Source organism: Schistocerca nitens, chromosome 10 (genome assembly GCF_023898315.1).
Source record: "Schistocerca nitens isolate TAMUIC-IGC-003100 chromosome 10, iqSchNite1.1, whole genome shotgun sequence".
Taxonomy (NCBI): domain Eukaryota; kingdom Metazoa; phylum Arthropoda; class Insecta; order Orthoptera; family Acrididae; genus Schistocerca; species Schistocerca nitens.
In genome coordinates this window covers 154,930,619-154,946,632 of record NC_064623.1, presented here as the reverse complement: position 1 = coordinate 154,946,632, position 16,014 = coordinate 154,930,619, and the positions used below count along the sequence as shown (strand labels likewise).

The 16,014-nt window shown below is 44.1% G+C and overlaps 1 protein-coding gene across 1 annotated transcript in view; it reads left to right on the top strand.

Moving 5' to 3' along the window:
- LOC126209954 (serine/threonine-protein kinase MARK2-like) overlaps positions 1-16,014 on the top strand; it is a 549,374-nt gene that overhangs the window by 450,803 nt on the left and 82,557 nt on the right. Inside the window, exons 8-9 of the mRNA XM_049939069.1 lie at positions 1,189-1,296; positions 1,438-1,508. Of these exons, the coding sequence (XP_049795026.1) occupies positions 1,189-1,296; positions 1,438-1,508 (179 nt within the window). The remainder of the gene's footprint in view (positions 1-1,188; positions 1,297-1,437; positions 1,509-16,014) is intronic.

The following is a 16,014-nucleotide window of genomic DNA, read 5'->3' as shown; positions in this document are numbered from 1 at the left end:
TGAAAAAAATAAGCAAAATATACAAACTGAGTAGTCCATGCGCAACATAGGCAAAATTATAGGAGAGCATGAGCTCAGGAGCGCCGTGGTCCCGTGGTTACCGAGAGCAGCTGCGGAACGAGACGTCCTTGGTTCAAGTCTTCCCTCGATTGAAAAGTTTAATTTTTTTCAGACAATTATCGAAGTTCAGGCACTCACACATAATCAACTTCGCTCTCCAAAATTCCAGGACATGTTCAGATTTGCTTGGACTATTGCAGGATTTGACGGTCTACACACGGAAAAATTTGAAAACGTTAAAAACATGTTTTGACAGAGCACAGGGAAAACTGTGCGACTGTGAAACTGTTGCATTCATTTGTTGCAGTTTATATGACAAACTCTTATGTTTTCATCACTTTTTTGGGAGTGATTATCACATCCACAAGAAAACCTAAATCGGGCAAGGTAGAAGAATCATTTACCCATTCGCCAAGTGCACACGTTAGGTGCGTCGACAACATATTCCTGTCATGTGACGCACATGCCGTTACCAGTGTCGTATAGAATATATCAGACTCGTTTTCCTGTGGAGGAATCTGTTGACCTATGACCTTGCGACCAAATGTTTTCGGTTGCCACTAGAGAGGTACGTCCTTTCGTCTACTAATGGCACGGTTTTGCGGTGCGGTCGCAAAACACACACACTAAACTTATTACAGTGAACAGAGACGTCGATGAATGAACGGACATATCATAACTTTGCGAAAACTCGAGGGAAGACCTGAACCAAGGACCTCTCGTTCCGCAGCTGCTCACGCTAACCACGGGACCACGGCACTCCTGAGCTCATGCTCTCCTATAATTTTGCCTATGTTGCGCATGGACTACTCAGTTTGTATATTTTGCTTATTTTTTTCATAGTTTCACACAACTTCTTCATGTTTTCTCGATTGATCTGTGTTCAGTTTTTCAAGGCCTATCCACTGTGCCAACTTGTGACCAAATCTGAGGGGGGTGCGATGGGGAGGTTCCCTTGTAAGGACTCTCCCAATGAATCTCAACCTGGCACCCGCCTTACCAACAATCAGGATGGATGGGCGGGGGTTCGAACCGTGACCCTCTCGAATGCGAGTCAAGTGTGGTGACCACTGCGGCTGTGGCCTCGTGTCCGGGTGGTGTTTTCTGAGACGCGCTTTGTGTGTGCAGTCTCTGCGCAGCGGCAGCTACGACCACCACGCGGCCATCTACCTGCTGCTGCTGGAACGCCTGCGCCAGCACCGGTCGTCGCTGCCGCCGCTGGCCGCGCAGCAGCCGGAGCCGGGCGCGCTGCCGCCCGTCACGGCCGCCCCCGCCGCCGCCCCCGCGGCCGCCTCCGAGCGCCGCCGGCCGTCCGGTGTGGCGGAGCAGGCGGTGCGCAAGCTGGCGTCTGCCGCCGCCGCCGCGGGCGCCGGCGTGGGCGTGGACGCCGCGCGCCGCGCCAGCCTCGACCACCGGCACGACATCCTGCACGACCTCGCCGCCGCCAGGTGCGTACTGCGTGTGCGAGCAACGCCGACTCAAAGGAAGGCCGCGGCGCTTGTTCGTGACGTCACGTCAGCTAGTCGCGGCGAACGCCAGGTCTGTCGCAGGCATACTCATAATGGTGGTGTCTCCCTCTCTGACACAGGAAAATGTGAAACTATTGGCCGTAGTTGACCAACACACGTTGTTCTGAGAGATTTCTGCAATCAATTAATTGTGCCATTCATTACGCTTCTTAACAAATAGTGTGCTCCTAAACTTAAATTTCCACCTGGTTTAAGGATTGACGTACAAAAACGACTTCATGGTCCAGCAGCAACAGAATTCGTGCTTCTTTACCTTATTTGTAAATCTGAGGAAGTTAAGTTTGTACTGGGTTGCTTTTATAAGAAACTGTGAACATATTAGTGCTCTTCTTTAGGTATCTTGGTTGACTATGGGGTGAGGAGCACTGAATGTTAATGAAATGTCTTGCGATTGTACACGTTGCGGGAGGGGGTGTGGGACAGAAGAAGAGGCAAAAGAGAGATACTTGTTTTATCAAATAAAATTTTTTTATCTTATAAAATTTCTCCTTTCAGTTGCAAGAGGGGAATATTTCATCTTTTCTAATGTGCATGTTTAAAAAAGTTTAAGCTCAGCAGTATTTTCGATGTATGAAGCTATTTTGTTTCCTGTTTAGAATTCCTTTCGTTGAAAACGACTAATCTAATGACTGGCAACAGTTGGACATTTACACGTGTAAATTAGTTGACATTTCCAGTGACGATGTCAAACGAAAATAAATAAATAAAAGTATCGAGTTAATTGTAAGGGGGTTGGGGTAAGTTTCGATAGCAAAATGGATCAAGTAAATATAGTTACTTGAATGTAAAATTTCAGAAGCTTGCAATGGGGCAAATATCTTCTCATATTGATCTACGTTTGTTTCGACAGGATTCAGTAATTCAGAACTACGATCTTCATTTGTAGCTTTACGATAGTAAGAAAATCTTTCATCTAAATAAAACTGCAGAATCCAAAACAATACCAAACATTTTGTCCAAAAATAAGAGATTTATAGTGATAAGCACGCTTAGGCGTTTCTGCCTGCAACAGACCTGGCGTTCGCCGTGCCTAGCTGACGTGACGTCACCAACAAGGGCCAAGGCCTACCTTTGAGATGGTGTTGGTGCGTGCGTGCGTCAGCGCTGAGCGCGTGGTAAGCTCGTGTTCAGAAAGAAAAACAGGACGCTTTGAGCGACTACAGATAGGACGTTCATATTCACAGGACATGTACGTCAGTATGTTCTGAACAAATTACGACGGTCACTGCAAAAGAAATGCACACTATTTTTTTTTAAATCCATCTTTTATTCTACATGTTTGAAAGTCTTACAGTGTGTAGATACATCCTTTAGGAACAATATTTTCATTTCTCCACTTAATTTCCATCCCTCTCAAGTGCCTTACGCCATCTTGGAACCAGCGCCTGTATACGGTAAAATTTTGGACCAACCTGTTGGAGAGACTGTTTGGCAGCGTGCACAAGGGAGTCATCATCTTCAAACCTTGTTCCACGAAGAGAGTCTTTCAGTTTCCCAAAGATATGATAGTCACATGGAGCCAGGTCAGGGCTGTAAGGCGCTTCAGTCTGGAACTGCGCGACCGCTACGTCGCAGGTTGGAATCCTGCCTCGGGCATGGATGTGTGTGATGTCCTTAGCTTAGTTAGGTTTAAGTAGTTCTAAGTTCTAGGGGACTGATGACCTGAGATGTTATGTCCCATAGTGCTCAGAGCCATTTGAACCAGGACTGTAAGTCGGGTGTTTCAGTGTTGTCCATCCGAGTTTTGTGATCACTTCCACGGTTTTTTGACTGACATGTCGCCGTGCACTGTCGTGCAACACCAAAACATCCTGCTTTTGCCGATGTGGTCGAACACGACTCAGTCGAACTTGAAGTTTCTTCACTGTCGTCACATATGCATCAGAATTTATGGTGGTTCCACTTGGCACGATGTCCACAAGCAAGAGTCCTTCGGAATCGAAAAACACTGTAGCCGCAACTTTTCCAGCAGAAGGTGTGGTTTTGAATTTTTTTTTCTTGGGTGAATTTGCGTGATGCCACTCCATTGATTGCCTCTTCGTCTCTGGTGAAAAATGATGGAGCCATATTTCATCACCTGTCACAATTCTTCCAAGAAATTCATCTCCACCATTCTCGTACTGTTCCAAAAGTTCGCTGCATACCGTTTTTCTTGTTTCTTTGTGAGCCACCGTCAACATCCTGGGAACCCACTTGACACAAACCTTTTTCAACGCCAACACTTTCTCTGCGAACACTTCCTTCACCGACCCCGACGTAGCGTGACAATTCGTTCACTGTGATGCGTCTGTGAGCAGTCACCAATTCGTTAACCCTCTGCACATTGTCTGGAGTGTGTGCAGTACGAGGCCTGCCGCTGCGAGGACAATCCTCAATATTGTCGTGCCCGCTTTCATCACGTAACTTGCTTGCCCACCGACTAAATGTACTGCGCCCGACAGCAGCATCTCCGTACACCTATTTCAACCTCTTGTGGATGTTTCCCACTGTCTCGTTTTCACAGCACAGGAATTCTATGACAGCACGTTGCTTTTGACGAACGTCAAGTGTAGCAGCCATCTTGAAGACATGCTGTGACGGCGCCACTCACGGGAACAGGTTGAACTGAGTTTGAAAACAAGCGGGAAGGATGTATCTACACACTTTAAAACTTTCACACATGCAGAATGAAAACTGTGTTTTTGCAAAAAAAGTGTGCATTTCTTTTGGAGTGACGCTCGTATTAGTATTTCAGTCACCTTGGTTGAGCATGTGTCCTGGTGCCCAGTACGGACGGGATCCCCCACGGGTCTTTATAACATGTTCCATGTGTGATGGCGCCGACGTGTATAGGCACAAATGATGTCCCGCCATTCATGCTGCAAACACCTGGTTCCAACGTTCATCTGTCGTGGTTGGAATTGAGTCACAGCGCTTCATCTGTCGTTTCACCATATTCCCACATTTTCGATTGGCGACATGTCTGGTGATCTGGAGGGCCAGGGTAAAAGGCTGACGTCCTGTGACACCAAGAAGGTACGCGTTCGTGCAGAAACATGTCGTGCGTTGTCGTGCTGAAAAATGACATATGAGGAGTTGTGCGTAAAAGGGTACGGCTGTGTGTTGCTGGATGTCAGTCACGTGTCACAGTGATCACAGTGCCCTGGACGCGCACCAACTGTGATTTTTGGTTGTACGCAATAGCACCCACACCCTAAGGCCTTCAGCTGCCGCTGTATGTCTTGTGTGAATGCAGTCACTGTGATGCAGTTCCCCCCGTCTGCAGCCATCATTTTCATACAAACAGAACCTACCACATTTTCGATTGGCGACATGTCTGGTGATCTGGTGGGCCAGGGTAAAAGGCTGACGTCCTGTGACACCAAGAAGGTACGCGTTCGTGCAGAAACATGTCGTGCGTTGTCGTGCTGAAAAATGACATATGAGGAGTTGTGCGTAAAAGGGTACGGCTGTGTGTTGCTGGATGTCAGTCACGTGTCACAGTGATCACAGTGCCCTGGACGCGCACCAACTGTGATTTTTGGTTGTACGCAATAGCACCCACACCCTAAGGCCTTCAGCTGCCGCTGTATGTCTTGTGTGAATGCAGTCACTGTGATGCAGTTCCCCCCGTCTGCAGCCATCATTTTCATACAAACAGAACCTAGATTCGTTTGAAAACACTGTCTGATGCTATTTCATTCCGTTGTGACATAGATCGATACGCCATTGCCGTCTAGCATATTTCTGCGTATCCGTCAAATGTATGTAGAGAAGAGGCCTACGCGCACGTAATCCCAGAGAGTGTAAGATGTGTTACACTGTTCCAAGGTTGGGCCAGAGCTGAGGAGGAGGCAGATCTGTCCTGTAATGCCATTCGGATGAGGTGTCGACCTTCTCGGGGGGTGGTCTGGCTGGTACGACCTGACCCATCTCCTCGTGTTCTACGGCCTTCTGTGTACTACTCTGCCCACACCCGTTGCACTGCCGAAACACTTTGTTCCACACGAGTAGCAGTTTCTCGGATGCATGCTTCACATTCTCTCAAGCCAATAATAGGCCCTCTTTAAAACCCTCTTATTTGATGGTACCGTTCGCACATATGTCTGCAAGGCATCCTGCACATTTGCTCAAGTCGCACTGATCCTTTACCTTCGGTTTAATGGTGACAAGAAGAGCCACAGCATGTTTTAATGATAGGTGCTTCTGGGCCACGATATCGGGCCACGATATCGTTGTTGACCTCTAACATGCCGGCGGCATGGTTGAAAGGCTAATAATTTCTGCAGAACATACTAATGTACATGTCCTGTAAATATGAACGTCCTAATCTCTACTCGTTCAAGGTGTTCGGGTTTTTTTGACCGTTAGTGTACTTGTGTGCTCTCTATTAGATCTTTAATGTTGTTTTTATCTACTGTGCGAAAACTATTGTGCTTAACGCCTTTACATAACACATTTAATTAATTACTGTTGAAACGTATATCTGTAGTTTTAGAACTTTGTCAAAAAACTTAGGTTGTACGTCAGAAGAGATAAAAGGGGATTTCACTGCATTCTTTGAAATCAGGGCACTTATCTTTTTCTTACGTATATAACTGAGATGATAGTACGTTACTAGTTGACACAAAAATTGATATAATCTAGAAGTAGTGCGAGTACACAAACAGTACGGTTAGGGCGTAGCTCTGAAGGTGTATTGTATGGTTCACCAATACTACCGGTAATCCCACCATTTACTACGTCATTTCTGTAGTGAGCTACCAAACCATGGTTTTGGTAGAGCACATTTCTACCCATAACCCAGAGATCCGCGGATCATAGCCACGCTTTGCTGCCATTGATAAGGGGGGGGGGGGGGGAGACGAATAGAGCGGAAACTGCCAGCGATAAATTTATTAACCGAAAGATTTTATTGATAACTGTTTGGCACACTGTTGCAAAAGACTTATTTATCGAAAAATCATTAGATAAACTTTCTAAAATTACCGAAGAAAATTCAAAAACAGCGTAACTGATTTTTCAGAACACGATCAGGGACCAGAAGGCAATGCAATCACAGTTCAGCGAGATTACGAAGGAGCTGACTTACTGCATTTAGAGAATAATACACTTACAAAATTTTTAGTCGAACTGTGTTGATTAAGGAAGGCACCGTTATTTGAATAGAATTGTGTAAGGAATACTATTGTAAAAGAAATGTACATGCAATGAAATTTCGCTGAAATACGAGATTACTCGTAAAGTGCACAAGCCAATGGACATAAGGAATAGAACAGAAATACCGAAGCTGGCGAAATGCCAAGATTCGGCGAGCTTAAGGGGCTCCGGAACGCCCTATACTTGCAATGTTAAAATAACGCTTATAAATTACATCTTTCCTCACAAAGTATTTGAGGTAGGAAGTTGAACTTTTTACAGATTATTTATTGGAATATGGGCTACAACTTAACACAGGGATTTTACAAAATTTTAGTTCAGTTATTAAAGATGATTTTTTTTCAATTGTAATGAAAATTCACAACATTTTTTTGCAATTTTTTATTTATATATTCAAAAATATACAGTTTTTTGGAAAAAAGGCTGTGTTAAATTATGCAGAAGGTACTGTGTAACATTTACTGAAAGTTTGAAACAAATATGTTTGGAAGATCCTTAGAAAACATGTAATTAGTATGAGAAAACAAAAGTTTTGGGAATCGAGCGACAAAGATTGGATTAACTTTTTAGTGCATTCCAGGTCCATAGGATGGATTATCTTCATCCTCTGCAAACTCCTCCTCCAGCTTCCTCTTGTTCCTCCTCCTGTTTACTCTTGCTTGTATTTCTAGACTCTTTACAGCCCTGTCTGCAGCCCGAAGGCGTTCCTTGTCTAAAGCAAGCATCGCTCGTACCATGTTAGAACCTATCTTCATTCCCATATTTCTAAATACCTTGCACCTTACAATGTTACCATCATTGAAAGTCGCAACAGCATCATACACACCAAAGTGAAGTGTTTCTATTCCAACAAATACAGTCTTGGGGATTCTCGACCATATAACACTATTTACACTTTCATTGGGGTTTTGAGTTTTTCCGTGAATACACTTTTTCAACAGTTCAGGTGCTGCTAAGTCTCTGAAAATAGGTTTTATCACCTCCATTATTGCATGAGGCAGACTATGAGTGTACACTTCACCAGTTAGCAATCCTTTGTTATATTTACACCAACTGTCTTCTTCTTTGGGACACAAGCTATGTTGGGGATTTTCATCGTCTTTATTGTTTACAGTAATAACACACATCTTTGGCTTTCGAACATTTCTCCTTTTCTTAAAAGCCTTCAGAGGATTTCTAATAACTTTACTTTTACTCATTATTATACTTCAACAAAAGAGAGACTCAAGAAACAGAATTAATTACGAATATTTTCGAGATAACGACAGAGTAAATAAACATGAAACAATCGACAATCACACCAGCGATATATATTGAACCATCACAGGTTAGCCACAACACATACTTTATCTCACATCACTAAAATGTACCTGATGAACACGGACGTTAATAATAACACCATAATAACACCATTTGACAGCAGTTTAACAGCGCCACAGTGGGTCACGCCCATGTAGAACACATTTCAAAAAAAATTTAAAAATAGTTGTAGTCTTCGGAATTGAATAAATTATATATCTATTAAAAGGTAATAGTCTGCAGATTCAGAAAACGCAAAAAAGTAAAAATTGAACTTTTCATGATTTTGAGCCTTTCCGGAGCCCCTTAAATACCTTACATAAACAAAGCCAAATAATACAACTGAATTTATGTCAACTGCAGGGACGTTCAAAATCCAGTCACCATAGATTGCTTCTGTTTATTGATAACAATTAGAAATTTACTGTGAGCTAACTGACTCCCGGCCAATATCCTTTCACGAGCTTATCCTCTACTAATATCAGGTTAACTGGGGCTGAACTGCCGGCCAGGAAGGCTCTCAAAGCGGCACTAATTAGCGACACTAATTACAGGCCAGACAAAAGTACTCAGTCCTGCAGTAGATAAAACACAGTATACCTCGTGTAGGGGTCGTGAGAACAACATACGACAGAAGCATACAGACAGCCGCGCTAACCTCGCTCAATACACGAATGGAATGGGCGAGAAAATGGTTAACATTTTTACCAAGCACAATCCGCTATTTGGTACCAGTTTCCGCCCTTAGCACATTATGACGTCATAAAAAAATTGAGATGCGCGAAGAATTAGCTTTTCTTAAAACGGATTGCAAATTATCCAGCCAATACTCATCCAGTGTGTGGGTTTCCCATCTTCAACCATAAAAGTTTTCACACGGCTAACGCCAAATATTTAACACATTTGTAAAGTAATCAGATATTTGTGAAGCTGTCTTATGCGTGGGACTTGGGTGCTTTCTAGAACTCTGGATAGGGTCAGTGGTACTCTAGTAATGGCCACAACAGCGTCTCGCATGTAATTTCACTTTGAGGCACTACGCACTTTCCCCGAACTATTCCAGTGATTCTGACAATCATACTAAAAATGACAACTACCAGTCTGATTTAACCACTGGTGAGATTCAGCGACAGAACCTGTTATACGAGGGCCGTTCAGAAAGTAACCTCCGGTTGATTTAAAAAAAATACACCAAGTTAAATAAAAATATTTTAATATATACATCTTACAACTACATCTTTGCACTATTTTTCTACATAGTCTCCATAGCGATTGAGGCACTTATCGTATCTCTTCACAAGCTTTGAAATTCCTTCTGCATAAAAATCACCCGCTTGTGCCTGGAGCCAGCCTGTGACCGCATCTTGCTGTCACTATCTCGTACAAGAGAGTCTTAGAAATCTGTGGAAAACCAGTAGACAACTCCGACATTGAGAAACGTCGATTTTCACGAACTTTTGCATCAACTGTCTGAACGAGTTTGTCAGTCACCAATGATGGTCTACCACTCCTCTCTTCATCATGAACGTTTTCTCGTCCACTTTTAAATAAACGTACCCATTCACGGACAACTCCTTCACTCATAACTCTTGGTCCGTACACGGCACAAAGCTCACGATGAATAGCTGCTGCAGAATATCCTTTGGCTGTAAAAAACCTTATGACAGCACGCACTTCACATTTGGCGGGGTTTTCTATTGCAGCACACATTTCAAACTGCCACAAAAACTAAACTAGCGCAGGTACGACGTTCACTCGACCACGGCTTGATGCCGACTGACCTGTTGAGTGCGTGAACGCACAGATGGCGTCGCTACTCCCCCCACAACCCGCACTGTGACCAATCGGAGGTTACTTTCTGAACCGCCCTCGTATTTCAGTTTTTTGCAGTGACAGCTCGTGAGTACTCATTTTGGATGTTCACTAATGTTTTGGTTCAGATAAACTTGAAAGCATGAAACTGCTCGATAACAGTTACGATTATGAACAAATTTAAGAACTGCAGCTACTGCAATAATAACGAAACAATGACGTCAGATCTGATTTTACTGTACAGTGAGTGAGCTGACACATGAGGAGTGTGCTACCATCAAACGGACTTTAAACCAACTGGCAAATGAACGAAGATCACCAACTGCCGCAGCGTGCTGTCACCTAGTGGCACAGACTTGTAGTTGAGTGGTAAGGCGTAGCTGTGTGCGCCACAAACCGTGCACATTGTTAATAAAATCCGTACGTGTATCACTCATACGGCAGTCACGTCGCTCCAGTTAATTAAAACGTGCACAAATCAAGATGTGCTCGCGACCCTGAGGCCAAGTATCAGAGTCTAGAGGAACAGTCGCGAGGTGGATTTAACGAGTGTATATTTCAGATTATCTCGTCTACGTTACGTTTAACAACATTCAAAGAACAAAGTAAGAGCATATGGACTATCAGACTAATTGTGTGATTGGATTGAAGAGTTCCTGGATAACAGAACGCAGCATGTCATCCTCAATGGAGAGAAGTCTTCCGAAGTAAGAGTGATTTCAGGTGTGCCACAGGGGAGTGTCGTAGGACCGTTGCTATTCACTATATACATAAACGACCTTGTGGATAACATCGGAAGTTCACTGAGGCTTTTTGCGGATGATGCTGTGGTATATCGAGAGGTTGTAACAATGGAAAATTGTACTGAAATGCAGGAGGATCTGCAGCGAATTGACGCATGGTGCAGGGAATGGCAATCGAATCTCAATGTAGACAAGTGTAATGTGCTGCGAATACATAGAAAGAAAGATCCCTTATCATTTAGCTACAATATAGCAGGTCAGCAACTGGAAGCAGTTAATTCCATAAATTATCTGGGAGTACACATTAGGAGTGATTTAAAATGGAATGATGCCAGACTGAGATTCATTGGAAGAATCCTAAGGAAATGCAAGCGAAAACAAAGGAAGTAAGTTACAGTACGCTTGCTCGCCCACTGCTTGAATACTGCTCAGCAGTGTGGGATCCGTACCAGATAGGGTTGATAGAAGAGATAGAGAAGATCCAACGGAGAGCAGCGCGCTTCGTTACAGGATCATTTAGTAATCGCGAAAGCGTTACGGAGATGATAGATAAACTGCAGTGGAAGACTCTGCAGGAGAGACGCTCAGTAGATCGGTACGGGATTTTGTTGAAGTTTCGAGAAGATACCTTCACCGAGGAGTCAAGCAGTATATTGCTCCCTCCTACATATATCTCGCGAAGAGACCATGAGGATAAAATCAGAGAGATTATAGCCCACACAGAGGCATACCGACAATCTTTCTTTCCACGAACAATACGAGAGTGGAATAGAAGGGAGAACCGATAGAGGTACTTAAGGTACCCTCCGCCACACACCGTCACGTGGCTTGCGGAGTATGGATGTAGGTGTAGATGTAACCAAGAAATCGGCAGTGTATCAAAAGTTAGTCTTCATGTGCTCTTGTGCTCTGACACAGCGGCTGCCGCTGGTTATTCGTGAATTTTCTGAGCCTGCGGCAGTTTTGCCTATTAGGTGAAAATGGGACTCGTCGCTGCCGATATTTCGTCCATAAAAGCGGCATCTTGCTTTCAAATAGGCGATTTGGTAAACCCTTCGCTAAACCTGCTATGTTGGCAGAAGTTTTGTGAGGATGGAGATGCAACTCGTTAGTGAGATGACCAATCGATGTCCCTGAACTCTAGCCCATGCTCCCGCGATTCCGCCATGTTTGTTTCTCAGTAACCACGAAACTAATAAGAGCCCATGTCGTCTGTTTTACATCAGCGACCGAATCACTACTTTCGAAATTTTTTGTCATTGTTTTCACGGTTGACGAATTTGAAACATGATTTTACCGAAAATCTTTACACGAATCGGAGCAGTGAAACTTTCACCATTTTGATAGTAACCAGAAAATACCGATTCTTTAAAATATCGAACTCCCATCTATAAGCCGGCCGGAGTGGCCGAGCCGTTCTAGTCGCTTCAGCCTGGAACCGCGCGACCGCTCCGGTCGCAGGTTCGATCCTGCCTCGGGCATGGATGTGTGTGATGTCCTTAGGTTAGTTAGGTTTAAGTAGTTCTAGGGGACTGATGACCTGAGCTGTTGAGTCCCATAGTGCTCAGAGCCATTTGAACCATTTTGAACCCATCTATAAAACAATTTCAAACGTCTGATTATTTCACCAACGAGTTACTGTGTTACATATTTGACTTATAGCGTGCAAGCGAGAAAAAGATTAGAAGCGTTCCAGGGAAGTGTGATAGAACTGCTGTTGTTCTCTGTATACAGGGTGTTACAAAAAGGTACGGCCAAACTTTCAGGAAACATTCCTTACACACAAAGAAAGAAAATATGTTATGTGGACATGTGTCCGGAAACGCTTACTTTCCGTCTTAGAGCTCATTTTATTACTTCTCTTCAAATCACATTAATCATGGAATGGAAACACACAGCAACAAAACGTACCAGCGTGACTTCAAACACTTTGTTATAGGAAATGTTCAAAATGTCCTCCGTTAGCGAGGATATATGCATCCACCCTCCGTCGCATGGAATCCCTGATGCGCTGATGCAGCCCTGGAGAATGGTGTGTTGTATCACAGCCGTCCACAATACGAGCACGAAGAGTCTCTACATTTGGTACCGGGGTTGTGTAGACAAGAGCTTTCAAATGCCCCCATAAATGAAAGTCAAGAGGGGTAGGTCAGGAGAGCGTGGAGGCCATGGAATTGGTCCGCCTCTACCAATCCATCGGTCACCGAATCTGTTGTCGAGAAGCGTACGAACACTTCGACTGAAATGTGCAGGAGCTCCATAGTGCATGAACCACATGTTGTGTCGTACTTGTAAAGGCACATGTTCTAGCAGCACAGGTAGAGTATCCCGTATGAAATCATGGCGGTGAATCGAGGTAGTACAGTACATACTGACGAAACTAAAATGAGCTCTAACATGGAAATTAAGCGTTTCCGGACAAATGTCCACATAACATCTTTCCTTTATTTGTGTGTGAGGAATGTTTCCTGAAAGTTTGGCCGTACCTTTTTGTAACACCCTGTAGATAAGCGATTTGGCGGAGAGGGTGGGCAGCAATCTACTGTTGTTTGTTGATGATGCCGTGGTGTACGGTAAAGTGGCTAAGTTGAGGAACTGGAGGAAGAAACAAGACGACATAGACAAAATTTCCAGTTGGTGTGATGAATGGCAGCCAGCCCTATATGTGGAAAATGGTAAGTTGATGCGGATGGGTAGGAAGAACAAACCTGTAATGTTCGGATACAGTATTACTAGTTTCCTGCTTGACACAGTCAAGTCGTTTAAATATCTGGGCGTAACGTTGCAAAGTGATATGAGGTGGAATGAGCATGTGAGAACTGTGGTAGGGAAGGCGAATGGTCGACTTAGGTTTATCGGGAGAATTTTAGGAGACGACGGTTCACTTGTAAAGGAGACCGCATGCAGGATGCTGTGCGACCTACCCTTTAGTACTGCTCGAGTGTTTGGGATCGGTACCAGGTCGAATTGAAGGAAGTCATCGAACCAATTCAGAGGCGGTTTCCGAGGTTTGTTACTGTCCAAGATTCTACTCCAGGCGGGTGTAAAATCAATGTGCGCAACGGAGAATAATGAACTCTAAAATGAAGATTTGACCCTATCTGACTACTCCCTGAAGCAGATCTTAGGATCTCTTAGTTCTATAAATTACAATCTAAACATAAATGAACGATGAAGGCAACTAATCCTACTAAATGATAAACGTTGTTCCTGCTTGTATATTTGTTGTTGTGGTCTTCAGTCCTGAGACTAGTTTGATGCAGCTCTCCATGCTACTCTATCCTGTGCAAGCTTCTTCATCTCCCAGTACGTACTGCAGCCTACATCCTTCTGAATCTGCTTAGTGTATTCATCTCTTGGTCTCCCTCTACATTTTTTACCCTCCACGCTGCCCTCCAATACTAAATTGGTGATCCCTTGATGCCTCAGAACATGTCCTACCAACCGATCGCTTCTTCTAGTCAAGTTGTGCCACAAACTCCTCTCCTCCGCAATTCTATTCAATACCTCTTCATTAGTTATATGGTATACACATCTAACCTTCAGCATTCTTCTGTAGCACCACATTTCGAAAGCTTTTATTCTCATCTTGTCCAAACTATTTATCGTCCATGTTTCACTTCCATACATGGCTACGCTCCATACAAATACTTTCAGAAACGTCTTCCTGACACTTAGATCTATACACGATGTTAACAAATTTCTCTTCTTCAGAAACGCTTTCCTTGCCATTGCCAGTCTACATTTTATATCCTCTCTACTTCGACCATCATCAGTTATTTTGCTCCCCAAACAGCAAAACTCTTTTACTACTGTAAGCGTCTCATTTCCTAATCTAATTCCCTCTGCATCACCCGACTTAATTCGACTACATTCCATTATCTTCATTTTGCTTTTGTTGATGTTCATCTTATATCCTCCTTTCAAGACACTGTCCATTCCGTTCAACTGGTCTTCCAAGTCACAGTGACAGAATTACAATGTCATCAGCGAACCTGAAAGTTTTCATTTCTACTCCATGGATTTTAATAACTATTCCGAACTTTTCTTTTGTTTCCTTTATTACATTTTCTAAGTTAAATTAGTAATCAGTTGCCCGGCTCTGCCCGTAGTATGCCTGCGCGGTCTAATACCAGTAACGCGAAATGACTGACATCACCTACGTACCAAACACTAGAAGACACTACTTTCAAAGATGATCTACGGTAGTGTGGAACCTCAGTGGAAATGACCTGATCACAGCTGTTTACCTTTTATAGCCCTAATAAGACGAAGCAATTTGCGATATCACCGTATGTACTGCGTCCGGTGCGTCGAAGTGATGGTTCTCGTACTCGTCTGCAACCATGGAAGAACTCCAGCCACAGTAAACTCTTTCAAACACTAGGACGGCAGACGGTGGTCCTCCGTCTAATATACTGAATAGTGTCTTCTCCTCTCTGTGTTCTACAGACGAAAAACCCGAATTCCCAGCCACAAGGACGGAGTTCTCAATGTAAGTATAGGCAGAGGAAGTGGTCCCAACCCGGAGGTGAAGTCCAGAATTGTATAGGTTCGCAACAGTACAGTGCCTAACCGTTCCTACTATAAACTCTCCTGAGAGCAAAGACAGCAAGTCCGTCCGTACGAACAAAGCTGATATCGAGCGACCGGCCCGTCACACACGGCCGCTCACAACGGAAGACCTCGTCTCTCCACCGCTGGCCTCCCAGCAAGGCTCAGCTCCCCACCATCGTAATTCCGAAAACGAATCATATTCCCGAAACCACGGAGTATTCTCCCTCTTTACAGATTCTTTCGAACGCCGACCAACCATATTTTAGTCTTTCGTCGTCCAGCGCGGAAAGTTTGCGAGGAAAAACCTATACACGCACAATGGTACGCTTCCGAGTAAAAATCGTTGGTAATAACCAAGCCTGCGTGGTTTCCGAGATGCCGCTTCTTCGTTCCTCGCACCTGCGTCAAAAATTTGCAGAGTTTGTATTATCCGGTTACCCTTCCGGCCCTACTACAATAGCGGCCGGTCGCCCCTGTATTGTGTCTTCGCGCTCAGGCGTCGCAACGTCCATGTAGCTACTTCCTGTGTTCAAGCAGGACCAACACACCTGTCTGGGCCTTCCACCCAGGGCTGGAGTTCCGTCTGCCGTTTCATCTCCACTGGCGTTCCAACCTCTACTAGTACGAGGGGGGATCCAAAAATAGCCGGATTGTTGTCATAAAAAATTTATTGATGAACCTTTTTAGAAAATTACTTCAGCCACCTTCAAAATACTCTCCATTACATGTGATGGACTTGTCAAGTCTCTTTTCCCACTGTTGGAAGCATGTTTGGAACTCTTAAAGTTTGATATTGTCCAGTGCCCTTTGCGAAGCTGTTTTTACCGCCTCCCCATCGTCATAACGCTCCCCTTTTAGCGTATTTTTCATTCGTG